This window comes from Zootoca vivipara, chromosome 7 (assembly GCF_963506605.1).
Source record: "Zootoca vivipara chromosome 7, rZooViv1.1, whole genome shotgun sequence".
NCBI classification, from domain to species: domain Eukaryota; kingdom Metazoa; phylum Chordata; class Lepidosauria; order Squamata; family Lacertidae; genus Zootoca; species Zootoca vivipara.
The window spans coordinates 16946448-16972284 of NC_083282.1; the positions used below are offsets into that span (position 1 = coordinate 16946448).

Below are 25837 nucleotides of genomic sequence, written 5' to 3' on the forward strand. Positions count from 1 at the left end.
TGAGGCTGCGCTTACGTTAGGGCGGCGGCAGCGGCGCCTCAGATACGGCTCCGAGAGTACGAAGAGCGGGACTTAAGCTCCTCTCCTCAGAGTGGGCCGCGCCGTTTCGATATACGCTCAGGCTAGCTGGGGTGAACCGTGAAAGGCCTCTGGACGAGCCAGTTCCGTTTCGCTACTTGGAAAATGCCCTTTGGGAAGGAAGAGGAGTGAAAACACCGCTTCTTCCCACAAAACACACACGTTGCTTTTCTTTAAAGTAGAAATTATCAGGAAAGGAGAAGCAGGCCGCGGCCTTCGAGTTTTCGAAAGTAGAGGCGCCCCTTGTCCCTTTACCTAAAATGTCAAGTGTTGGTAGTCTGTTAAAAGTAGCCTTGTAAAAACCAAGAGGTGGTTTGTAATAATAAGAAAAATCCACTCAGTTTGCAGCAAGCCTTTTATTAGGTTAAGTAGAACTTTGCAAAATACTGTGCAAGGATTTTTGTTTTGTTTAGGACTCTTCGTCAGGCTGGATTGAAAGGTAAACAGGACCGGGGGAGCCTAGCTGATTGTTATTGTTGTTACTATTATTTGTTACATTTTTATACTGCCCTCCATCCAAAGATCCCTGGGTCGTTTTAATTCTAGATGTGGGTGGAAGTAGCAGTCATTCAAAGGAGACTATTAGGTGCTGTGCAGGTTTCAGAATGTGCTTAAAGCTTCTGTGAAGAAGGTGCATTCAGTAGCCCCATATTTGAAAATATAATTGGTACTTATAATTTGAAAATGTAAAATCCAGCTGTTCCAAGTCTCTTCACTTATAAGTGAAATGCACAGGTTCATCGGTAGGTTGAAAACGAGAACAAAGAGAATCTGGGCAGGTTTATTATTATTATTAAAATATAGAACATAAAATGTAGGTGGTGTGCTAGGCTTACATCTATTTAATAGCAGCGAAATTGGGCAGTAGGTCTGTGGTACAACCCTAGGCATATTGGCTCAAAACTACGTCTCATTCAGTTTACTTGCTCCCAAATAGGTGTGTGTATAAGATTGCAGCCTAAATCTAGGGACCTTTATTAAGGTGCTTCAAGGTTCGTTCTTTTTTCTAATGCTGTGCGAATGACATATACTTTTGTGAACTAGAACCCGCTTCGTTGGATGCAGGACATGAAGGTGATGGCTTTCCCCTGCTGCTTGTTCCAACCATAGGAACATAGAAAGCTGCCAGAGAGATAATTGTTCAGTACAGTAATCTTCATTCAGTACAGTATTGTCTACATGGATTTATTTATTTTATTAAATTTCTCTTCCACCCTCTATCACAGGGCAGTTTACAATTTTAAAAAAGCAAACATACATAATGTTGTGACAAATAAAAACATTGGCCCTTCCCTCACAGTAAGTAAGTAAGTAAAACCTTTATTGGCATCAAACAAACTCGCATACAAAATAATAACAGATTAAAACTGTCACTGTGGCAAACGCTGTGCCAAGAGAGGGAAGGGAATAATCCGCCATCCGCTTTCACGACAATGGGGCTTCCGGCGACTCAGACGACTGCAGAGTACAACGCCGAGAAAATAGTAAATTAAGATATTGAGCCACCATCTCGGTGAGGACCGGGTCCTTCCCCAGCAAGAGGAACCGCAAGATTTCCCGCTCTGGTCTCCCTCTGGGAATGCAGAGCCGGTCCAGGAACCGTTGACGAAGGTCGACGTAAAGGTTACAATGAAAAACCATATGTGGAAGGCTTTCCACCTGAGGGTCATGACACGGACAGATCCTCTCATCCTTCGCCCTGCCCGAGAATCTTCCCCACAGGAGGTTCGATGGATTTGCATTGAACCTGGCCAACGAAAATGCCCTTCTTTCCTGTGGGTTCAGTAGGAAGTCAAGATAGTTAGGTTTTGTTTCATGAGCCCACGGGAGGTGGAAAAGAAGGGGGGAACATGTTGTGCCTGCTGCCGCTATAAGATCCTGTCTCTCAATGTCCCACAACCTAGTAATGACTGTGGCTTTGGCAGATTGTAAGGACATTGAGCGGAGGAGTTCTATTGAAAGCCCCAGTTGCAGTACCTTCCTATTGAAGTGTTGCAGCCCTGGGGGGAGGAAGGTGTCCGAAAGCATTACCTGGAGGAAGGGATCTCTGTCAGAGTTGAGGCAGATTTTTAGCCAGAATATAAGGAATCTTGCCCAGGCGACAGATTCCACCTTGTGTTGAGCTCCCTCTAGACATAAAACTGCATATGGGACGCATCTTGGAACAGAGAAAATCTTGTAGAGAAAGGTTGATTGCACTTGCTCTACTGTCTGGGTGAACCCCGGGATCCAGATTGGAATGCCGTAGAGCAGTTGTGAAATGGTCTTGGCATTGAAGATCTTGAGCGCAGAAGGGATATGTGAGTTGCCCCTTGTTGTAAAAAATCGCGTAATTGCCTGCGTGGATATCTTACTGGCGTTCACCACCACGCCTCGATGTGGAGACCAGAGGAGCCTATGGTGATAGGTGATTCCTAGATAATTGAATTTAAAGACCTGCTGGATGGGTTTACCTCCAAAAACCCAGCTATAACTCGTGCGTGAGTTACCAAACACCAGGATTTTGCTTTTTTCAAAGTTCAAGCATAAGTTCATTTTGGCCATGTACTCAATGCAGGCAATTACCAGACGCTTTAGACCTATTCTGGTCCGCGAGAGCAAAACCATATCGTCCGCGTACAGGAGGATGGGAATGTTTATGGCCTGGAGTTTTGGAGTGTGGGCATCCACCTGCTTTAGTAATGGGGCTAGATCGTTGAGAAAAAGATTGAAAAGCGTAGGAGCAAGTACGCAGCCCTGTTTAACTCCTCTGTTGATACTGACTGGTGTTGTGATTTCATTCCCAGAATGGATTTTTATGCAGCAGGTGTTATTGGTATAAAGCTTTTTGATCAGGTAAAGAAGTCTGGGTTCTAAGCCCATAGCCTCCAATTTGGCCCAAAGCAACCTCCTGTCAATGGTATCAAATGCCGCTTGAATGTCCAGGAAGGCCACATGTAGATGTTCTTTATAGAATCGTGTGGATTTGGCGACTAGGTGAGACAGCACCGTGCAGTTTCGTAGGGTCGATTTTCCTGGTCTGAACCCAGCCTGTTCAGGGCCTAAGATGTTATTGTCATCGAGCCAGGTAGTTAATCTGTTTAACAGATGCTTAGCATATAATTTCCCAATGTTAGAGAGAAGACTTATTGGCCGATAATTTGCTGGCAGCTTTTTGTCACCTTTTTTGAAAATAGGGATAATTATGGATTGTTGCCAGGAGCTGGGCATAATTCCTGAGCTATCGACCAACGTGAACAGATCAGCCAATATCGGAGCCCACCACTCCGGTTTAGTTTTAATCAGTTTAGATGGAATGGCGTCCGGGCCAGGGGCCTTCCCTACTTTCATCTGATCAATTAAATTTATGATTTCTGACATGGATACTGGAGGCCACTCATCTAGGAAAGAGAGAGTGTTCTGATCTTGCCTGTCCGGTGGGATGCAGTTGTCGAAAAATACTGACTTGAAATGATCTATCCATGTGCCCGATGGAATTGAGGTTAGCTGCTCATTCTGTGGCAGTGGGGGATCTGCTACGGCCTTCCAAAATTTTTTGTGATCTCTAGATTGTATGGCTGAGAGTAAAATTTCCCAGCTTTTCTGGATATGTCTTAACCGGCCGAGCTGGATGGACTCCCTTAGTTGTTGAGTTCTAGAAAAATAGATGTCAGGTAGGCGGGAACTGCCCGATTCTCTGGATTCTCTGTACAGTTTCCTGATTTCGGCTTTCATAGCTAAAGTCTCTTTGTCGGTCCAATCACCTGGGCTCCTTTTCTTAGGAGGCCTATGTGAGTGCGTGTGGGACAGTTCTGTTATTAAGATGTTAATAAATTCCTCGAACCGAGTAATTCCCTCAGCTGGAGTAAGAGCACCTTTCTCTGCTGAAAACAATTGGGTCACGCGGTCGGTTTTTACCAGGCCTTGGAAGAGAGACAGAGTGTGTTCGTTGGTTTGTATCCTTGGAAGCTGGAGTCTTGGTTCCTGGGGGAGTGGGCTGTTTAACTGTACAGTCTTGCTCAATGGAAAGACAAGCTTGCAGTGAAGAGGGAGATGGTCACTGAGCATAGGATCGCCTATGTAAAACTCATCCACGAATGGCGTCATTCCAGCAGGTATTATAATATAGTCCACCACGCTGTTCCCCTGCGGGGAGATATGGGTGAAGTTCCCGGAGCCTTCCCATTCCGTTAGCCCATTAAGCCATGTCAGGGCCCTGGTGGTAGTCAACTTGGTGAGACGCAGACCCGCCTGGTTTATTACTGGATCCAGGGATCTGCGTTCCCAAAGACAGAAATCTGGGAGGACAGAAATATCCAGGAGCTCCCAGGCTTTTGTGTACACTTCCCACCCTTGGCCTAGGCGAGCATTAAAGTCTCCAGTTAGAATGATAGGTAAATCAGGGCAGATGAGGTCCAGATTCTCGAACACATGTGTAATGAGATTCCATTGAAGGTTCTTGACTGTGGCAGTGGGAGTGGGAGGAATATACACGTTGATCAGTAACATTTCCTGGTTCTCCAGCACTATCTTTGTTACTAGTAGTTTACAGGTATCATTTGTCGACAGGATGCGTTCGCATTTTATATGGGGAGCCACTAGAGTTAACAATCCACCTGAAGGTCTGCCTTTCTTGTGGCTTTTAGTTGCCAGAACAGAGTAAGCGTTGAAACCTGCAAATTCGATGTGATGTAATGACCAGGTTTCTTGTAAACAAACTACATCATGAGCCCTTAATAAGTTTGAGAACTCTGGAAGGCATAGCTTTGGAGACCACCCTGCCACGTTCCATGATATCATTTGCAGAGAATTGTGCACCTGACTCCTAACCGCGGCATCAAGTCAATCTAGGTGAATATCAGGAGGATGGTTATCGCTTGATGTCCCAGGCGGCCCCAGGCGCGTTTCCACCACTACCGTTGGAGCGTCAGTTATTGGTCCGTGGGCCATGGAGTCTTTTGCTAGGATGATTTGGGGGACTTCTTCACTCTGCCCCGTATAAGGATTCCGACCGGCCTTAGATTGCTGGGAACTGGGAGACTGAGATGGCTTGGGTTGAAAGGCCAACAGATTGATGTGGCCGAAAGGGTCCTCGATGACTCTATTGCAGGTTACATGGCGTTCCGGATTTGTTTTGAAGGCATAGACTTCACCGGGTGGTGTAGATTGTAAAAGGTCAGCAACTGTATCTTGGGGTGGATCGATTAGGGGATTAAAGTTTAATGGGTGTTGTGGTTTGTCGCCTTGTATTGGGCTGGAGGTAACGGAAGTCTCCAGTTCAGGCATCGAGGCGTATGAAGGAGAGTGCATTTCAGATTGGAGTTGCTTAGGCGGACCGGGGGCGGGCGCGTCACATGGAGCGTCCTGGGAGCCAAGAGGAGGGTGTAAAAAGTCAATTAAATCAATTGCAGGCAGACTTTGGTACAGTGCAGGGCTGTCCGAGTCCTGTTGGGCGATGGTGTTGCCCATACGAGAAGGTCTCGTTTCCAGCCCCCCGTTCACTGGTTTCTTGAGACAGACAGGCCTAGCTTCAGAGCAGATGGCCCCTGTCCTGATGGGTAATGGTTTGCAGATCTGGTTAGCAAACACTCTTGTGAAATAGATATGCCATTTCCTTGTGCAACCGTTTAGTTTTAGGATTCTAGCAGGTGGATAAGTAGATCTAAAGTTAATAACCAGCCGCTTCAGGAAGGACCCAGTGGGCAACCATAGAATGTCCACAATCTCTGATGGACGTAGGACGTGCCCCAGCAGTTGGGACAGAGAGTTGGCAACTGAGAGTTTATCTACCCAATTGTTGTAATTCAAGGGGTGGTTTCCCACTAGCACAGCCAGTTTATGAGGCTGGAGTTGTAGATTCAAGTTATGTGCTTGTTCGTCCGGGCCCTTTGCTTGTTGTGCGGAGTCGACCTGCAGACTTGGGCGGGGGGGAGCCGGACTGGCAATGTAGTCAAACTGGGGAGGAGTGGGTGGTCGTTTGGCCAGGCTGAGCACTTCCTCGAGCTTCTTTTCAATGCCGTCCAGCCTTTTATACAGGTTGCTGATTGTATGCGATATCAGTTCAGATTGGCAGGTTAGCAATTCCAACATCTCTCGATCCGCAAAAAGTTGGGTGGATGATTGTGGTATTTCGGATAGAGAAGTTTGGATTTGCTCAGAGGGAGGGGCCTCCTCTTGTAATCCCGGGGCTGGCTGCCCCTCGCCCACCATACAGCCAGTCACTTTATGGGCAATACTAGAGGCAAGAGCAGCAAAACTGTTTTCAGTAGGGAAACTATTGCAAATCTCTGCCAGGTCATTATTGGGCAAGAAGTCACTGATTTTCATCTGTTTCTTGGCTGCGTCCACGGTCTCATTGGAATGGTGCCTGGAACGCTTTTTCCCTCTCATACCAGCACAGACGGAGAGGGGGAGAAACCCCACTTAGCCCAAAGCAGAGTGAACTGTGCTAGTTAGTGTGCGTTCTCTTTAACAACTCACTCCCTTTCAGTCTTTATCTACAACGCTGACTTGCAGGTTTGCAGATTTGCAGGTATGTGGGAGTGGTAAAAGCATAAAAGTATAAAAACATAAAAACAAGCTTAAAACAATCTTAAAATGCCATTAGTACCCTCGGAAAAAAGCTTGTGAGGCTTGTGAGGCTAAGTAAAGGAGAATAAGGAAGAATCTTTACCAGGCACTCTCCGAGGCTACCTTCAAGACGCCATCTTAACTACTTAAGCAACAGAATGTCTAGAGATTTCCCTCACAGAATGTCTAGAGATTTGACACATTAAACCAGGGACCTGCATAAAAATCACATGCTCTGCCACTGAGCTATGGCCCCTTCTCCATCTTGGATTCAGAAGTATGCTTCCTCTGAACTTGATTTCATGTATGAAGTGAACTGTAGTCCAGAGAAACCTAGGCTTCAAAATTATAGCACAATCCTATCTAAACAGAAGCAAGTCCTGTTGAGTTCCGTGGGGCTTACTCTCAAGTATGTATGCATAGAATTGAGCCTAAATTCATTAGCCTTTAGTGCCAGAAGGATCTTTCTTATAGCTAAATAGCTACTGCAGAATGCCTCCTGATTGCACTGTAAAATTTAAAAAAGAATAGAAACAAGTATGTGCAAATAATGAAGCATTCAGAGCAGAATCCTATCTATTGAACTTGGGGCTACTGTATTATGGAGTAGACTGACAGGAGAAATAGTGCCCAATTTTGGGGCTGGGTACAGTGTGTGATGTGAGCCTGCTCACTTTCCATTTCTTCTATCTCACAGTGTGTTTAGAGACAGGGTTTAGCACAATTATTTCAGTTGTTTTGAAAGCTATACATTTGCCAGTCAGAGACAGCCCCAGCACAGGAATAAGAAAAAATATATTTCCCATTGTTTAGTATTTTGTCAAGAAGCTACTGGAACATTTTAATGAGACAATCTCATAAAATCATTGAAAAAGCAAAGTTGCCAGTAATGTCAAAACATTTTAAAATAATTTTGTAGTTCATACTAATTAGACTTGCCAATCTCTTGTTCATAGCAGGTGCAATGCCTGAACATTACTAAAATGTGGTATTGCTTATGTGCTGCATGCTGAATTTATTTAATATTATGGCTATTAATAAAGAACAAATTAACATTTATACCTTAATCTTAAAACATATTTACTCAGAGGCAATGCATATAGATTACACAGTATGGCTTACTTCCAATTGCATGTGCTAAAGAAAGAGCAATAGGCCTTTTCAAGTGTTAAATAATTATGCAGTGGGAAATGATGATAGTAACCAGTGCTTTTTCTCAGCTGGAGTGCTCTGGAGCGCAGTTCTGGCACCTCTTGTGGGGAGGGGGGTGCCATTGTGGGTTGGCTCTACCCCCTGCCTACTTCTTGCCTTTATATACTGTATTTCTGAGAAGACCAAAACTAACATTTCAAGTCAAAATGGAAGCTGACCAGTGTGTGTAAGTCTACTTTTTAAAAGATCTATGACTCCACCTAGCTCCTAGCTGCGATTGGTCAAGCTATGGGGTGGGTGGGCCAATTAGTATTTCCTCTTCTTCGATCTGTTTGACATGTAGCGGTGGTGTGATTTAAGCTTTTCTGCCAGGCCTCTACCATTGCATGAATGCATGCGTGTTTGCGTAAGGGCCCTTCCAAGTCGCTCTAGCCATCTGTCTGAATCTTAAGAGAACTTGAGCTGCCCCGAGTCACCAAGTGACTTGCTGTAACAACTTCATGGTGAGTTCCGGTACCTATTTTTCTTGAAAAAGAAGCACTGGTAGTAACCTCTTTTGTATTATTAACAATAACCAATAAACAAAATGATTTTAATGTGTGGGTTAATAACATATTTTATATCAAAAGCTAGAAACTAATCGATGTTTGTATCAAGTTTTGCCAACCAGTTTTGTGGAGAAAAGATGTGAAGGAAATACACGGAATACCAAAATGCTTCCTGTCAAAATGGTGACAAATTTTGTGTTAGATTTCAGACTGAAAGGAAAGCAGGAGCCAAGAATGCTCAAGAATTTCCAAGCTGCAAAATAATTGTTATATACTAGTATTTCAAAAACATTCTTATCTTTTGTTTTTAGCCTTGACTATGGATGCAAAAATGCAAAAGGATGAAGTGAGGACAATTAAATTTATGCCACCACTATACAAACAACGCTACCTGTTCGTTAAACAGTTAGTGAGTAAACATAAACCTAAAAAGGTTTGTATATGTTTCTTAGCAAAATATGCTCTTTATAGTATGGCTAACTGCTTCAGAATTGCAGGTAGGTAGCCGTGTTGGTCTGGTGTAGTCGAAACAATTTTTTTTTTCTTCCAGTAGCACCTTAGAAACCAACTAAGTTTGTCATTGGTATGAGCTTTCGTGTGCATGCACACTTCTTCAGAATTATTGGCCTTTGTCTTGCTGTGATTGACACACTTAAACATAATTGAGCTAGACAGGCACTTCCATGTGGAAATAGTACAAATAAGGAAAGCTTAAATGGGGTGGGGGTGATCATAGAGGGGATGCTTTGTATTACTTGTCTCTTGTCTCAAATTTGCTTTATTATTTTAAAGTTTCTCAGCCGCTTGGAGACCAATTCCAAATACTGACTAGGAGCATGAGGGCTTGTACATAGCTGCCAAGTTTTCCCTTTTCTCACGAGGAAGCCTATTCAGCATAAGGGAATTTCCCTTAAAAAAAGGGAGAACTTGGCAGCTATGGGCTTGTAGAGTGGAGCTGTATAGCCAACACTCTAGTCACAGAACCTGTTTCTGTGTCAACCAGGACAGGAGGGGAGGAAAAGTGTTTTTTTACTGCCCAGATAGAATTTCCCCCCTCTCTCTCACACAATCTCCTTTCCTTCTGTTGTATGCTTGGTACAAAGAGCTGCTGTTAAGCCAGATTTCACTGTTAAGTACAAACCAGGAAACGTGCCTTAAGGTTGGTTAACAGACTTTAAGCCATGGTTGCCTAGTTTGGAGTTAACAGAGAACTTTGCCTTAATGCTAGCCACAGTTTTTATCCTGCATTAACTGGGTCCTTGGATCCCCCCCCCAGTGGAGGCAGATCTCACATCTTCCCTGCCCTTTCGCAAACTAAGGGTGAAACCCAACTAAGTTGTCTGTTTTGAGTATGACTAACCCTCTGTATCATGGGACGCGGGCAGCGCTGTGGGTTAAGCCACAGAGCCTAGGTCAGTGATGGCGAACCTATGACACGCGTGTCAGACATGACACGCAGAGCCCTCACTGCTGGCACGCGCCCCATTGGCCCATTCGCGCTGTTGTTGTTGTTTGTTCTCCCGCTCCTCCTACAGCTTGCCCCCGCTAAAGCTTGCTTGTCTCTGCTACAGCTTATCTCCACTGTTAAAACCCAGATCCTTTTTCTTGTTGTTGTTGCTGGTAGCCAGAGATTGGTTTTTTAACCCCTTCTGTGCTGTTTTTTCTGGCGCTTTGGCAGACTATGATTGGGTGTAACAGCGTTCGTTTTTTAACCCATTCTGTGCTGGGGTTTTTTGGCGCTTTGGCAGACTATGCCGGTGCTGCGTGTTAGTTCCAGCGAAGGTATTATTCATCATTTATTTCTGTTCTCTTTCCTCCCCCAAAAGCACAGCAGCTTTGGGGCATCCCCCCCAAAAAAGCAAAGCAACTTTTGCACCCCGCCAAAAAACCTCCAAAACTTTGGTCAGCAGCTCCCCCCAAGAAGCTCAACAACTCTGGGCACTTTGTGATAAATAAGGGTTTTTTGGTTAGGTTAGATTAAATAATTAGTTTTTGGTTTATTAAATACAGTTATATATTACAATTATACATTTTTGTTATTTAAACTATAAATATCGCAAAATTAATGGGTTTTTCTCGAAGTGACACGCCACTCGAGTTATGCTCGGTTTTTTGGCGAATTTTGACACACCAAGCTCAAAAGGTTGCCCATCACTGGTCTAGGTCTTGCAGAAGGTCAGCAGTTCGAATCCCCACTGTGGCGCTGTGGGTTAAACCACAGAGCGTAGGGCTTGCCAATCAGAAGGTCAGCGGTTCGAATCCCCGTGACAGGGTGAGCTCCCATTGCTCGGTCCCTGCTCCTGCCAGCCTAGCAGTTCGAAAGCACGACAAAGTGCAAGTAGATAAATAGGTACTGCTCCGGCGGGAAGGTAAACGGTGTTTCCATGTGCTGCTCTGGTTTGCTAGAGGTGGCTTTGTCATGCTGGCCACATGACCTGGAAGCTGTATGCCGGCTCCCTCGGCCAATAACGCGAGATGAGCACTGAAACCCCAGAGTCGGTTACAACTGGACCTAATGGTCAGGGGTCCCTTTACATTTACCCCTCTGTATGTCATCCTAAGTGCAAACAAATGCAGAATTAAGGAGCGGTTTCGATTCCTAAGCGAATAATGACTTTAAAGTTGCATCAGTTTTAGTTATGGACTATTAATATATTAAATTCTTATTGACAGGTGGCAGATTTGGGATGTGCTGAAGGCAGGCTTCTCTGGATGCTGAAATTCTGCAGCTGCATTGAAGTGCTTGTTGGGCTAGATATTAGTGAAGATGTGATGAAGGAGAAAATGTAAGGAGAAAAAAAATCCTTTAATTTCTTTTGCAAAAGCTGTTTGTTGTGGCTTGGAAATTTCAGAGTCTGTCTCTCTCTCTCTCTCTCTCTCTGCCATTCAGTTCCTAACACGAGATTGGGGGTTGGCTACAGCAGTGGTGAGGAACCTCTAGCAGCTCATGGGCCACACTGGGCCTAACACCTTCCCATTTGGCTTGGCAGTGCACTGGGATTCACTGGCTCTGATAATCAGGTGGTGGTTGAGTTTCGTGGAGCACTGTGCAGCTAGCTTTATCTGTTCCAACAGTGATCAGCCTAATGAAAGCATGTGTTACATTGCAAACAGTGACAATCACAGTGTTTCCCCAGGGTTAGGGAACAGTGAGATCACCATGGTTTGCTCTTCTTCACATGGCTTCATAATTAGTATTTTTCAGTCGTTAGCACCTTTTAGGTTTGAAAATGTTTCATTTGATTAATATTAATAGTTAACAAAAGGGACCCAGGTGGCGCTGTGTGTTAAACCACAGAGTCTAGGGCTTGCTGATCAGAAGGTCGGCGGTTCGAATCCCTGCAACGGGGTGAGCTCCCGTTGCTCGGTCCCAGCTCCTGCCCACCTAGCAGTTCGAAAGCACATCAAAATGCAAGTAGATAAATAGGGACCGCTCCGGCGGGAAGGTAAACGGCGTTTCCGTGTGCTGCACTGGTTCGCGAGAAGCAGCTTTGTCATGCTGGCCACATGACCCGGAAGCTGTCTGCGGACAAACGCCGGCTCCCTCGGCCTATAGAGCGAGATGAGCACCGCAACCCCAGAGTCGGACACGACTGGACCTGATGGTCAGGGGCCCCTTTACCTTTAATAGTTAACAAATGAATATTTAATATTGTGGTTTCGTTGCTAGTACCAGACTAGGTAAAGTACACAGAATATACCTGTCGCCTCAATCTAGCAATGGAAAGAAAAGCAATGTCAACTGAGAAAAGATACTGAAAACTAATCTGAGGATGAATATTATTATGTGTCATATCCTATGCCATGGTATTTTACATTTGGAACAATGTATGTTTCTGGTTGGACCTCTCCAATATTGTTATTAGCAGTTCTCTAATACATCTGATAGAGTAGTTACCGGTAGCTCCTGATAAGCTTTGCTCGGGTCAGCAAACTGCACTCTTCTCCATTTTCAGTTTCTTAAGTTACTTTCCTTTTTTCAAAGCCTTAAACTTTGTTGGGACAGTCACACAAAAAATTGTACTGTTTTTGTTGAAAGTAAGATACTCGGTTTGTGGGAATTACGGTATACCCAAGTAAAGCATCTTCTAGGTTATCTTCAGTTGTGTTTTGCCGTCTTCCCATTTTTATCTAGTTTTTTAAATATTTTTTTAAAATGTTATTGTTTAATTTTTTATGTAAAATGCATAGACAGTTTTACTATATTAAATGATAAAAAAGAATAAAATTGAAACATCAAACTTGCACTGAGAATTACTTCTAATTGTGCACAGTTGTTTCTTATGCTGTCAAGTAAGGGCATTAAAATGTGTTTCCTGTGCAGACTGTAGAGTCCTGGCAAATCCAGTCTTATATCGTACTGACCTGACTTAGATTTCAGTTGGAACTTCCTGGTGCACCAGCAGTTAGATGGGGTGGGGTTGGTTGACATAAAAGTAAATGTCATCTGAGGTCTTCTATATTGTACAACCTGTTTGCTTGTAGGCATACACTATCTCCCCTTCCTAGTGACTATCTCCAGCCAAGTGAAAGACGTCTGACAGTTATCCTCTATCAGGGTTCAGTTGCTCACAAAGACCCTTGTATGCTGGGCTTTGATATGATAACATGCATTGAAGTGTGAGTATTCTACTGAAATATTTTATTTGGGAATGTTTTTCAGGTTTTGGTTTTAAAAGCATGTCGATTTAAATACATTTTCTACCATATATAACACACATTCCTCTTCCCTAGTTCCAAGCAACTTCTCAAAAATAAAGGACTGTGCCATCTTTTAACTTCTTAAACTTAGGACAATACAAATCAATACAATTGGGATGGTAGAGACTGTTGTGTGGTGTAGCAATACTTTGGAACAAAGGGCATAGAAACATTCATGGAAAACTGAGGGTTTGGTGAGATGGAGAACCCATAGCTCAATGGAAGTGTGAATGGGAAAACCTAGGATCCATAACATAATGCTAGAGCAGGCTTAATTTTGGGGGAAAGGCTAAGAGCTCTGCAGGATAATAACATAATACTGTAGTCCTGCAGGATCAAATTAAAGGCCCATCTACTCCAGCATCTTGTTTTCAGTTTCCCCAGATCACTCTGGGAAGTCTGCAAGCAGTAACTGAATGCAGCAGAATTCTTTCCCACTTGTGATTCTTAGCAGCTGCTGTTCAAAGGCATCCTACCTTCAACAGTAAAGGTATATCATAGCCATTGATAGCCTTATCCTCAGTGAATTTGTCTAATCTTTTTTAAAGCCATCCAAATTGGCAGCCATTACAAAATCTTGTGGGATTGGATTCCACAATAACTATATGCTGTGTGTGTTGGGATTAGATCCCCCAAGTTCTGGGAGACCTCTGGCTTGATGATTAATTAGCAGAGTCGCAGACCTCTTGCCATAGCGTGCACGTAATAATTTACAAAGGCATAAATCATGTGGTTCTTTGTCAAAGCCTTGACCAGGTGCATCTTGGGCATAAAAATCAGTTCAGCATATAAAATCTAACACTATACAAGAATATACTGAGAGTGAGAAAGTAAGAATCCAGGCAGATAGAGAATCAAAATTAAAGTGTAACTGCTCACTGGGTAGCTGATACATGTTCCTAGTTACCTTGAAGGGAGATGTAGTCAAAACAATATTTTGCCTGCTTCTTGGCTGAAATGAAAAGTGCTAAGCGGCTAGAATTCTTTCTAGCATGTTCCAACTAGAATTTTTTCTAGCATGTGCAGAAACTAAGTTTCTGCACATACAAAGATTATACTATAAAAACTTCAGTTTACTTTTATAAACTGGCAAAGATTTCTGTAGCTGAGAAATGCCATTAACCCTGACAGTGTGAACTAGGGCTTACGAATCTTCCAACTTTGGTGTCATTTTTGTTGCCCTTTTTTGAACTTTTCCTGACTCTACAATATCCTTTTTGAGGAGAGGCAAGCAGAACTCTACACAGTATTCCAAGTGTGGATGCGCCACAGATTTTGTCCAACAGCACTATGATATTGGCAGTGGGATTGATGTTGGCGGTATTCTTTTCAATCCCTTTTGTAACGATTCTTAACATAAAATCCACCTTTTTCATATGTACTGCATGCTAGGTCGACATCTTCGAGCTATTCACAGTGACACAAAGGTCTAGTTCTTGTACAGTCATTGGCAGTTCAGACTTAACTGCCAAATTAACATATATGTGAAATGAGGAAATTTTTTTTTGCCCCAATGGGCATCCATTTATGTACACTTGCATAAATTTACTGCCATCGTTTGGGGAGGTCCTTTTTGAACTCCTTTTGGTACAATTGATATAATCACCTCACTGCTTACCACTAACTACAGATAATTTATGAACAAGTTAGAAAGCACAGGCCCCCATACAGATCCTTTGGTATTCCACATCCTTCCATTGGAAGAACTTTCCATTTATTGCTACTCCATTTCCTGTCTTTAACAGAAACATTATTAAAACCTCTTTGAAAGTCTTAAGTACAGTGTCAGTTGTATCACCTCTATCTATATGCTTATTTATACTCTAAAAGTTTGATGAAACAGGCCTGGTTCTCCTTCAGAAAGACTTATTCTTCTCTATGTTTTGTAATTCTACCTTTAATAATGCTTTCCATCAGTTTTCCCAAAACAAATGTTATACTAACTGGCCTGTAAAATCCTAGATCCCATCCGGATCCCTTTAAAAATGGTTTTACATACTTTACATTCCTTAAGTATAGATGGGTGCCTGGTGTGCTCTGGTCCATGGGGTCACGAAGAGTTGGACACGACTAAACAACAACAAAGTATAGATGGTGATTAAGAACTCTTGGGTGGATTGTCATCCAGACCTGATGATTTGTCAGATTTTAATAAGATGTAGAACTTCTAGGTAAGGACTGAGATGTCTTGGTTAGAGACCATGGAGAACTACATAGCTGGAATATATAATACTAGGCTTGTTGGATCAAGTATAAAGTGGTGTGTTACCTTTAGATAGAAAAACAAAGTTATATTGAGAAGGTATTTTTTTCTTATATCAGACTTACTGTAGTTATACAGCTTTGCTACCTCATTCAAGTATGTACTCAGTCGGTCCACTTGGTAAGAAGATCCTTGTAACCTTCTATCTTCAGAATAGAACACCTGGAGGCAGAAGAGCTGGACAAATTCCCAGAAGTGGTATTTGGTTTTATGTCTCCAGCCATGGTTGTAATAACAACACCAAACTCAGAATTTAATTGTTTGCTTCCAACTGTAACATTATTCAGACACCCAGATCATAAATTTGAATGGAATCGTGCACAATTTAAGAACTGGTAAGTTCATTTCATCTTTCATATGCTTCCAGAAAGTAAAACAAAAACAGTGGTGTATATTTTAGTGTAGGCAGTGGGGTAATAAAATAAAACCTTGCTATACTCGTTGGAAGCTTTCATGATTTTGAATATACTGTGGTGACTGCCATGCCTATCTTATATGTTAATCATTTTGTAAATAACAGTAATTAAAGTGAAGGACAACAATTGGTTGTCTAGGCGTAGCTTTTTGCACCCCAATAATCTCACAATATGTGGAATGTAGGTGAGATAAGAAATGACAACAATTTCTGATCTATGTATTTTCTTCTTTGTGGGGATTCCATTTTTTTTAAAAAAAGACATGAGCACCACTGCAAGGCACTATAGTAGGTAAAGATACAGAGATTTTTTAGGGTAAGTGGGATTGGTCTCAAAGCAGGAATATCCTATAATATAGGGATTGTCTCAAAATTCCTGCATATTTGCTCCATCATAGCTGCAAATTTCCTCTTCTTCCCCCCATCCTTCTATGGGATACCAGCTCCACTAAACCTTCACACAAACACTATCTTAATAATGCTTAAGAATTATTAAGAAAGTTCATGGTCCAGTTTGAGAACTCTCACATTACTATTCTAATGAGGGTTTACTTACTATTCTTTATGCTCTTTGCTGTCTATTTCATAGTCTAAAGAACAGAACAAGCTCCTTCTGGAAGTCAGTGAAGGCTGGGTATATTTCTAATTGACAGAACAAAAGTTTGTTGGCAACAGTGTTGCGTTGTTTCCAAATTCAGGGTTGGACAGAACAGAGTTGTTTTTGTCTCATTGGCCTTGTCTGTTGGGCTGGTGAGGAGGTGTCTTTGTTCCTAACAGCTACAATCTCCTGTCACTGCTTCCATTTCTCTACATCTACTTATCCACACAGGCATTGTTAATAGGAAGGAAGAACTGCCTCTCTCCCAAGAATGGCTTGTACTTGTGATGGGAGATTCAGCAATACTCATTATACACGTGTTTGATGAGCAAGATAGAGATGTTGGAATTGGTTTTTCAAAGTTACTTGCACAATTTGTCATAAATTTAGGGCCCAAGATGTTGCAGCTCGCTATGATTATACTGTGGAGTTTACTGGATTAGGAGCCCCACCTCCTGAAAAAGATGTTGGATCTTGTACACAAATAGGTGTGTTTATGAGAAAATACCAGAATGATGGACCTACACATTTTGAGAAATGCAAGGAACATGTTTATAAAACTGTAAGTAGATCTTCTGCTTCTGTAAGGAGGAATAAATTCAGTATAAAGGGGTTACATAGTAAAACATAACACGATAACTGAAATAGAAGTCTATGTATTGAGTTTGTGCTGAATTGATATCCAATGAACCTTGTGACTGATCAGCAGTCAATGTCACACAATACATACTAGGAAAGAAGTTCTTTTGATTCTGCTTTCAAACAAATGTGTTATGATTGATGGACACATGGCATGGAGAGGCAACTGGGCATTTAAAATGACAAAAAGTATGAGAATAATTGTTAATTAATCCTAAAATATTATCAAACATGAAATCATTTATCCAGGGAGGAAAATGTTACTTAGAATGTTTTCTTCCCAGTTTCAGTGTTTAGTAAGCATTATTAGATATTGAACTGTAGAAGCACACTTGGTTTTAATAACTTCATTAAGCCTTTATGCTGTAATTCCTAGCTTTTTACCTTTTTAAACCTATAAAAGCATTAGCATTAGGACTTAGCATTAGCTGGATTTAAACCCAGGTCCAAGCCTAACACTCTGTTCGGTGGGCCACTCTGAACTTGGATTGTACTTTTAAGATGGGAATAAGGCAGTGTAGGAGTATCAACCATATTGCTTAAAATTAATTTAAAATTGTTTTTGTTTTATTTCCAGTAAGTGGGTAACTTATGGAAGAAAAGCTAAGGATTTGTTACTTTAAGGTTGCAAGCCTATTTATACTTACTTAGGAGCAAGTTCCATTAAATTCAGTGCAGCTTTTCAGCAGATGTGCAAGGGATTGTATTGTGATAGGGCTCTTGATAGCATAGCTGCCAAGTTTTCCCTTTTCTCGCGAGAAAGCCTATTCAGCATAAGGGAAAATCCCTTAAAAAAGGGATAACTTGGCAGCTATGCTTGATAGTTTGCCCAAATTCTACCAAATTTTGCAGGGAGGCTTACTCACCGCATACTACAGGGCTCGCTTCTGAGGTTTTTTGTTTTTTAAAAAACACACACATACAGATAGATGTTATTGAAAATTGAACTGAGGAGCATGCACAACCATTTTATGGTGAGAAAGCTACACAGTTGTAGGCTATGGTCTATCTTAAAAATCAGCAGGAGAATTAAAATTGCATTTGTCAAACAAGTAAGGACAGGCGGTTTTCAACTTTATTTTGTGTATTGTAAACATGTTAGAAAAGGTCCAGTAGAGCTATGCCTAATTTAAAATTCTGCAACATAAAATGCTGAGTATGTGAAATGCTTTGAACAGTTAGATTGTGCTAACAATATATAAGCTGCATCTTTGTTTTCCATATCAAAGCTTTTCAAAGCTGAATATCCAAGCCTTAAAGATGAAAAGTACTTGCAGAATGCAGTGGTCAATGAAGTTATTTGGACAGCACAAATAATTGCAAGGAGACTATGGGACCACGTAAAAACTGAATATAAAAAACCCTGTTATGACTCTGAAACAGAACCCAAATTCCAACCATCTCACCATAGTCTGAGGTATTTCAAGCATCTGCCTTTAACAGAAGCCAACAATAAAAGTTTGCAGCCATTTATTAATGGAAACTCTGTCTACATACCTCTTGCAAACATTTTTTCTTATCCTAAAGTGAATAAACTTTGTGGAACAGTTGAAACACTAAGCAATCTCATAACTGGCAAAGTTGCACTCAGCCATGACGGATCTGCAGTGCTGATTGATGCTGAATATGAAAATGAAGAGATGGAGAATTAGCAAATGCTTTCAAAAATACTTGTTCTTGGTACTACTTCGCTAACTGGAGGAGTACAGTGAGCAGAATTCTGCTAGTTGCTGGATTTAAAAACTCAGCAGATTGGACTGGCTACTAAATATTTGGATCAGGTGCCATCTTTTTGTGTTGAGGTGGGCTAGAATAAGATGTTCCTACCTAATTATTTTGATTGAGAAATAAACGTACCTTTCTCACTCCAACTGCTTACAACAGTAGTTAGTAGAACAGAAGTCAGAAAAGTTTTCTCTGTCTGCGAACAGAAAAAGTAATGTTTAAGATGCATTTTTTGTATTGAAAGGTGGTTTTGCAAAGTTTGTGTACTATATTATGCAACAGCACCGTTGTCAGTATCTTTATAGTACAAGTTTAGTTGAGAACTAAATTAGTTGCTTAAGCTAATGCTAGGTGTGATGCTCTCTCTCTGTGTGCTTTTAAAATAGTTTTCTTCAGAACCATTCACAGTTCTATATAGAAATGGGTTTGTAGATGCTGTCCAATAAGGACCTTCAAATAAGATTGTAGAATACTACTTGCTAAACAAAGTTGGAAAATACATTTGCTCAACTCATCCACGAACTGATTCTAACCCCCAAAGCACCAGCATAACCTTGGGGGACTGCTAAGTTTTGATTATAGAAAGGAGCAGCAGCAATTCTTTTCCTTAGTCTTAACCTTAAAATGGTTTGATCAAGGAGAAGGGTGTGACCTCCTTTTTAAATTCTGGCCTCTATTCCTAGGAGTTATGTGCAAGATGGGAGTCGTCAGTCATAGGATAGCCTTATTAAAGCCTCAAGTAACTGAAGTTATGTCTTGCTTCCTGCATGTATTACCTGTTCAAGTATGCTTTTCTTTAATTACAATAGTTGGTAAACAGATTGGCATATGAGCAGATGTAGTTGTACATAAATATTGTTCCTGTGTAACAGTAAACAGCCTTTTCTAAACAAATATTAGACAATTCTAATATTGCAACAATTTCAACCACAAGGTGGCATGCTTCTCCAGAAAGCATTTGCTTGGCATCCTGTCCTCATGTAACCAAAAGGGATGCAGCTTTTCCCAATATCCCTACCACCACCACCTTGGTAAAGAGTCAGAGGACGACTGCAGTGTTGTTGTTTTTATACCAGAGACAACAAATATGATTGGGCAAGAGAAGAGATGGTTTGGTACTTTGTTACTCTTTGACCTTTTCCCTAATTCACTTGTCACATTTAAAGATGCTAGGATAGATTACCGTATTGTTTTTCTACTTCTACCTTCTTAGAATGTAATGCTCTCTATTACAGTTGCACTGCAGCAGCTTTCTCCTTGTACTATAACCAGAACACTGCATCACTTCCCAGCCTGGCCCGGTTCCAAGCCCTTGCAGAGCGTACAACCGTAGCCACTAATTTTCCCTGGTGTTCTCTGCTATTATAGTGTCGCTTCAGATGAATCATTTTTGGGATGAGAATAGAGAAGAAAACCCAGCATAGTTTCTACTAGGGCTTACTACATTAAATAGTCACTTAAATGACTTAAATAGTCCAAGACAATCCTGTTTGCAAAGTTTAGTTTAACCACTTATTCAGTATTGGGATTGAAGGCAGAAAATCACTAAGTATTCCTTACTACCAATACAAGTAGCAGTTACTAATCATGTTTACAATAAGCCCGTAAGAGTGGGATGCCAGTTAGATTGCTGATGGAAATGTAGCTGCTCTGCAGAGGAAATGTGAGCTTTTCACAGAAATAACAAATGGAAACTTTTCTGCAGGTGGGACTCATAGAGAGGATGACAAAAGGCAGAACAAAGGGGGGAAACCACTAAAAAGCTGTGGCAAGGTCTCACAATGGTGCTCTAAAACATGGTTATATGTTTAGTACTTTTTGTCATCAGTCAAAGTTTTGTATTGTCTTACTACAATGACAACCATTACAGCAGTTTACTTGTGAATACCTAAAGTAAACTGCTTTAATAGTTGTAATGGAAACAAAATAAGATATATTTTGTTTGTCCCAAAGAATGATCAGTGTCTAAATGTTATTTAATACTGGAATATTTTGTTTTCATGCTTTTGAGCTGTCATTTCTCTAGATTTTACAGAGTAAATAGATCAAACTTGTAATGTTTTAGAACAAAAGTACCTAACAAATCAAAATAGCATAAAAAGCATTTTGAGAAATCACAGCAATCTGTATCAGTGGAATTAATCATGCTGACGGGGTATAAACACAGGTAGAAAATGTGAACCTAGCACAGGAAGCTAAAGCTGACTTTCCAGAATGTCTGCAAGTCAAGCCCCAATACAAAATGCAGTTTAATTTCCTCTAGCCTTTGAATCAGAATACTAAATTGTACAGAGGTTCCAATATAAATGAGCAAGGAAAGCAATGGTGCTAGAGATGCTTAAATCATTAATTGATTCTCTTCTCTAGGAAAGCGAAGAGCACTGGTTCTACTAAAAAATTAATATACAAAGCCCCATTGCACTTACAAAACATAAATGAATTTTTAAACTTGTAATAGGTCAGTATTAAACTTAGTACAAGGAATACAAAAGATTTAAGTTCATCAGGAAACCTAAACAACTGAACTATTCCTGTCTTGGGCCTTTTTTCTGCAGGGAATTAACCTAAAAATGAGATACAACTCCTCCCAAAATTTAGCCTGTATCCTTTTGGCATACTATTTTGTATTAGAGAGAAGGAAGATAACCCCACTCCTTTCTAAGCTAATAATTTGGTGGGGATGGAATGCCATTCATTTGCTCCTTTCAATTTAATAAACTGAAATTAGTTACTTTTGCAAACACCCTTTGCATTTGTTGTTTTGATTCTCTGTTCAGAAAAACAGCACATAAAATGCAGATTGAAGACAAAACTTTTATTGAGTTTGTAAGACCACTTTACATCAAGTATTCTATGGTAAAAAAATCAGACTTTACTTAAAAAATGTTAATTTTGGGTATCACTGTACAGTTTACACAAAATGAATGCCATATATGAATATGAAGTTCATTTCCCATGTCTTGGGGACACAAATGGAATCACTTCATTAAAATGGCTCAGTTGACTAAAGTGCATAATAGCTGTTTAATTGAACTATCATATGGAATTCAAAAAATTACCAGTGTGATGGGTACAAGAGAAAATTGCCTTTGTGTAATGTGTATTAAGTCAGGGAATGCAGGTATTTACACTAGAAGTGACCAACATTGCATTTGAGTAAACAAGCAAAACATAGTTTTTTTAACGTTGAACATGATAGTTCCTTTATAGTTAGTGACCTTAAGTCAGTTTTTTATCCCTTGTGTTCTTTCTCCCTCATGCCAATTTGTTCTCTCCAAATCACTCATCTTTTAGGACTGACACTTTTTAGAACTAGCAATTTTTCAACAGATTATTTTACCTAGATCACTGTATCTTTCAGTTTTGTTGTGCATTCTCTTTGCATTATTTTAACAGCAGCTTAAAAAAATTAAATATTTACTTGAACTCAATTAGAACAATTCAAGCTAAATAAAATGTTTTATGAAGCAGTGACAAGTTACTTCCAGGTACCATAATACAGAAGAAATGGTTCTCATTTTAACAATTCACACATATGATTTAAATAATAAAAATGAGTTGTGACATATCTCCAAGATACAAAATTCCTTCATTTAGCTAAGAACTTAAATCTTTCATTATGTTTCTTGAGAAAGATAACAAACATTGACCAACTCCAGGGAATTCATAAGAACATCAATGTTCCGCACAGGCCAAATAACTCATTAGCTTACTCAAAGTGGTTTTGAAGATACTGATTAATTCTAGTGACTAACTTTTTTTCACACCTGAAGCCCACTACTAACTGTTAATATGTTTCTGAATTGTTGGCAGCCTTCACTCCAAATCCCTAAAAAATTTTTTACAAAAATAAAATGGGCTGTTTGTTGTCAGAAAACGCTTTGTCAAAACTGTTGCATAGGCACATTACATGTTTCATTTGTGCAAATTTATATGTACCAGGAACTATTTATCTGCACAAGTTCCACTGAAATAAAAGTTCTGTCTTAACAACTGAATGAAATGGACTAAAATGAGATGACTTAAAACGAGCTATGCAGACAATTCTGCATGGCCAGCACTGCACTGCACTATACCACATGTGTGGCAGTTGCAAACATCAATGTATGTATCAGGTAGAACAGGGCAAATACCTTTTAAATGGAGCAAGTACAGAGGTAAGTTATTTGCTCATATCCATGCCTCATTTACACTGGGCCTGAGTTAGCAATTCTAATTAAAATACAAGATTCTGGTTTCAGATGGGGTGAAGAAAATTATATAAAGTGCTTTTCTTGACAGCTTAAGCATATAGCAGTTAGCTGTTTAATGGTTGTTCTTAAAGCTTTATAAGAAATTGTTCCGAACTCCTTTTTCCTCAGGAACAAGGCACTCTTTTAAGTGTTAAATGGTTTGATTTAATATTGTATGAGCTAAACAACATCCTACTGTATGCTCTAGACTTTTCATTACTGGTTATTATTCAATGATATCTCCTATGATGTAGTACTTTCATTTTTCAGTACACACCAAATGTCAGCGAGAATTATCTTTGAATACTATAAAGTACTAGGGTTCAAATCTTGTCAGCAGTGATGACTGTGTAATTCAATACAGATTTAATTTTGTCATAGCTAGTCACTCATTTTAAGTAATAAACTAGTTCTTACATGTGACTTAGTCTTAAAGTTGCACACATTTGTAGCAGTATTATCCTATTTCTTTCAAAGCACAGCTGACTGGCTCACTTCCTTGAAGCAGCTGTTCCCTTTTGCAGCAATTCTAGTTTGACAGGAACAATTAAGCCAATACTTGAGAGGCAAGATTCTCACTCCCAGAAAAGGACTGAAATAGATAATGTGTTTGACTTTTTAAGGGATTAAAAAGCAACAGCAGCCAGGTTGCAATTAGAGAACATTACTGAATGCGTTTCTACATACCGACAATTGATTTCACCATATTAAAGTCAAGTCAGATACCATTTGTCCTATCTTCAAAAAAGGTGCTTTGATTGACACATAGAACAATGTAACAAATCTACCAACACATTCACAATGGCTGGCAAAGTACTCAAAGACGAAAAATTCACCCTTATACCACAGGTAGATAACAGAAGAGGACACTTTCAGTTTGAGCAACCCAATCCGACAACTCGGGTGAATGCAAACTTGCGTTTTGGAAACACCCATCTTCAATAGTACTGGGAAATAAGCAAGTTCTGGAGTTCCTCGAATTCTGCCACTGTAGTCCTGTTCCTCTAGCGTTTAATCACCACTTGCTCATATGCTCCAGATCCAACCCTGAAAAATTAAAGGTAGTAGAAAATACCGGAACAGAATTTTACACTCTTGAACAGGAGGAAACTTGATATTTATTACAAGAGGCTAATTGCAGCCTTCAAAACACAGCAGCCTACGTGTCTCTGCAATGTGTGATGTCCTTGGCCAAGTGAGTGGTAGTTAATGAAAGGGAAGAGAAAAGTCAAGGTTCAATGTTACCACATCACACATTTTTGTTTTTTTAGATATATGAGAGAAAACTTGATTTGTTTTTGACCGAGATGACTTGGGTATCTCTTGAAACATCTAGTTCTATGCCTAGTATGTTACCTAATTTGAAACAAATACCCACAAAATAGAATCAATGGTTTAATTACACACACTTGAACACTGGGAGTTGGATTCTTTAGTTAGTTGCACTTAAACTCCACTGAACTCTGTGGAACATGTTAGGTCACGACTTAAAGGGAAAAGGGATAAAAGCAATTTATAAGAAACAGACAGCCAAATTAATAGTGAATGGGAACCTATCAGAGGAGTTTGTAATTGGCAAAGGAACTAGACAGGGTTGCCCGCTCTCGCCCTTATTATTTATTATGTCAATAGAATGCCTGTTGAATGAGATCAAAGACGAGGTGGAAATTAAAGGAATTAAAGTGAAAAAATATACACACAAAATAAGGGCTTTTGCGGATGACATAATCATGCTAGAAGACCCAATTGATTCGATAACTAAATTAAAACAAAAATTGGGAGAGTATGGAGAGGTATCTGGATTCAAAGTAAATGTTAATAAAACTAAACTTATAATCAAAAATATAAGGAAGAAGGAAGCAGAAGAACTGGAGAAATTGGCAGGTTGGCAAATAGTAAAGAAGGTAAAATATCTAGGCATAAATGTGACTGCTAGTAACATTAACCTATTCGAAAATAATTATTTAAAATTATGGAAGACATAAGGGAAGATCTGAATAGATGGGAGAAGCTATATCTATCCTTCTCGGGAAGGATAGCAGCAATAAAAATGGTGATCCTGCCAAAGATCCTGTTTCTCTTTCAGATGCTCCCACTAGTAGGGAAGAAAGAAACTCTGGAGGGGTGGAGGAAAATCCTAAGTAACTTTATTTGGGCAGGAGGGAAACCTAGGATCCAATATAAATTGTTAACGGAGGTGCAGGAGACGGGAGGCTGGGGGGGGGGTCCCAGACCTGAAACTGTACTATGCAGCGGCCAGCCTTTGCTGGATAAAAGAATGGCTCACTTTAGAAAACCAAGAGCTTCTAGAAGTAGAGGGATTCAGAAATATCAAGGGGTGGCATGCCTACCTCTTATTGGAGTATAAAGGAAACCAAAAAGAATTCTTGGATCATATAATTAAAAAATTGCTGTACCATATTTGCCATGAATTCAAAGGGTTGGTGGAACCCCAAAGCCCCTGGTGGGCATCTCCTGTAGAGATGACAGCAATGGGCAATTGTATAAGAGCTGCCAAGTGGCCAACCTACCGGGAGCTATTGGTAAAAGAAAACAACCAATGGAATCTAAAGTCATATGAAGAGATCAAAGTATACTGTTCAAGTTGGCTACACTATGGGCAGATCCAACGTATCTTTAAAGTACATAAGGAGATTGGCTTTCCAGCAAAGGAGTCAAAATTAGAAGAATTAATAATAGAAAATGATAAAAAAACCATTGGGGAGGATGTACAAATTTCTATTGGAGTGGGAATTAAAAGATGAGCTAACCAAAGATGTCATGATAAAATGGGCTACAGATGTGGGCAAAACGATTACCATAAACCAGTGGGAGAAATTGTGGAAAACCGACCTAAATTTCACGGTGTGTATGACAATCAGAGAAAACATATTAAAAATGTTCCACAGATGGTATGTAACCCCAGAAAGGATTGCA

General features: G+C 40.4%; 2 protein-coding genes across 3 annotated transcripts in view; one reads left to right on the forward strand and one right to left on the reverse strand.

The window, feature by feature from the left end:
* The first annotated feature begins 56 nt into the window (after positions 1 to 56).
* On the forward strand, positions 57 to 23633 carry HENMT1 (HEN methyltransferase 1). The gene is made up of 7 exons (XM_035122168.2): positions 57 to 517; positions 8639 to 8760; positions 11001 to 11113; positions 12813 to 12947; positions 15444 to 15626; positions 16695 to 16866; positions 18173 to 23633. The coding sequence occupies exons 2-7, from the start codon at positions 8647 to 8649 to the stop codon at positions 18593 to 18595; spliced, it is 1140 nt and encodes a 379-aa protein (XP_034978059.1). The 5' UTR covers positions 57 to 517; positions 8639 to 8646; the 3' UTR covers positions 18596 to 23633.
* Positions 21483 to 25837, reverse strand: part of EEIG2 (EEIG family member 2) — a 31153-nt gene continuing 26798 nt past the window's right edge. Inside the window, exon 10 of one of the 2 annotated variants that reach the window (XM_035122169.2) lies at positions 21483 to 23947. In XM_035122169.2, the coding sequence (XP_034978060.1) occupies positions 23905 to 23947 (43 nt within the window). In that variant the 3' untranslated portion in view covers positions 21483 to 23904. The remainder of the gene's footprint in view (positions 23948 to 25837) is intronic. The other variant, XM_035122171.2, reaches the window with a different exon arrangement.

Coding starts and splice junctions, on each gene's coding strand:
- HENMT1 (XM_035122168.2), top strand. CDS start 8,647: ATGGATGCAAAAATGCAAAAGGATGAAGTGAGGACAATTAAATTTATG. Junction 15,627..16,694: donor CGTGCACAATTTAAGAACTG/GTAAGTTCATTT, acceptor TCATAAATTTAG/GGCCCAAGATGTTGCAGCTC. Junction 16,867..18,172: donor AGGAACATGTTTATAAAACT/GTAAGTAGATCT, acceptor TCCATATCAAAG/CTTTTCAAAGCTGAATATCC.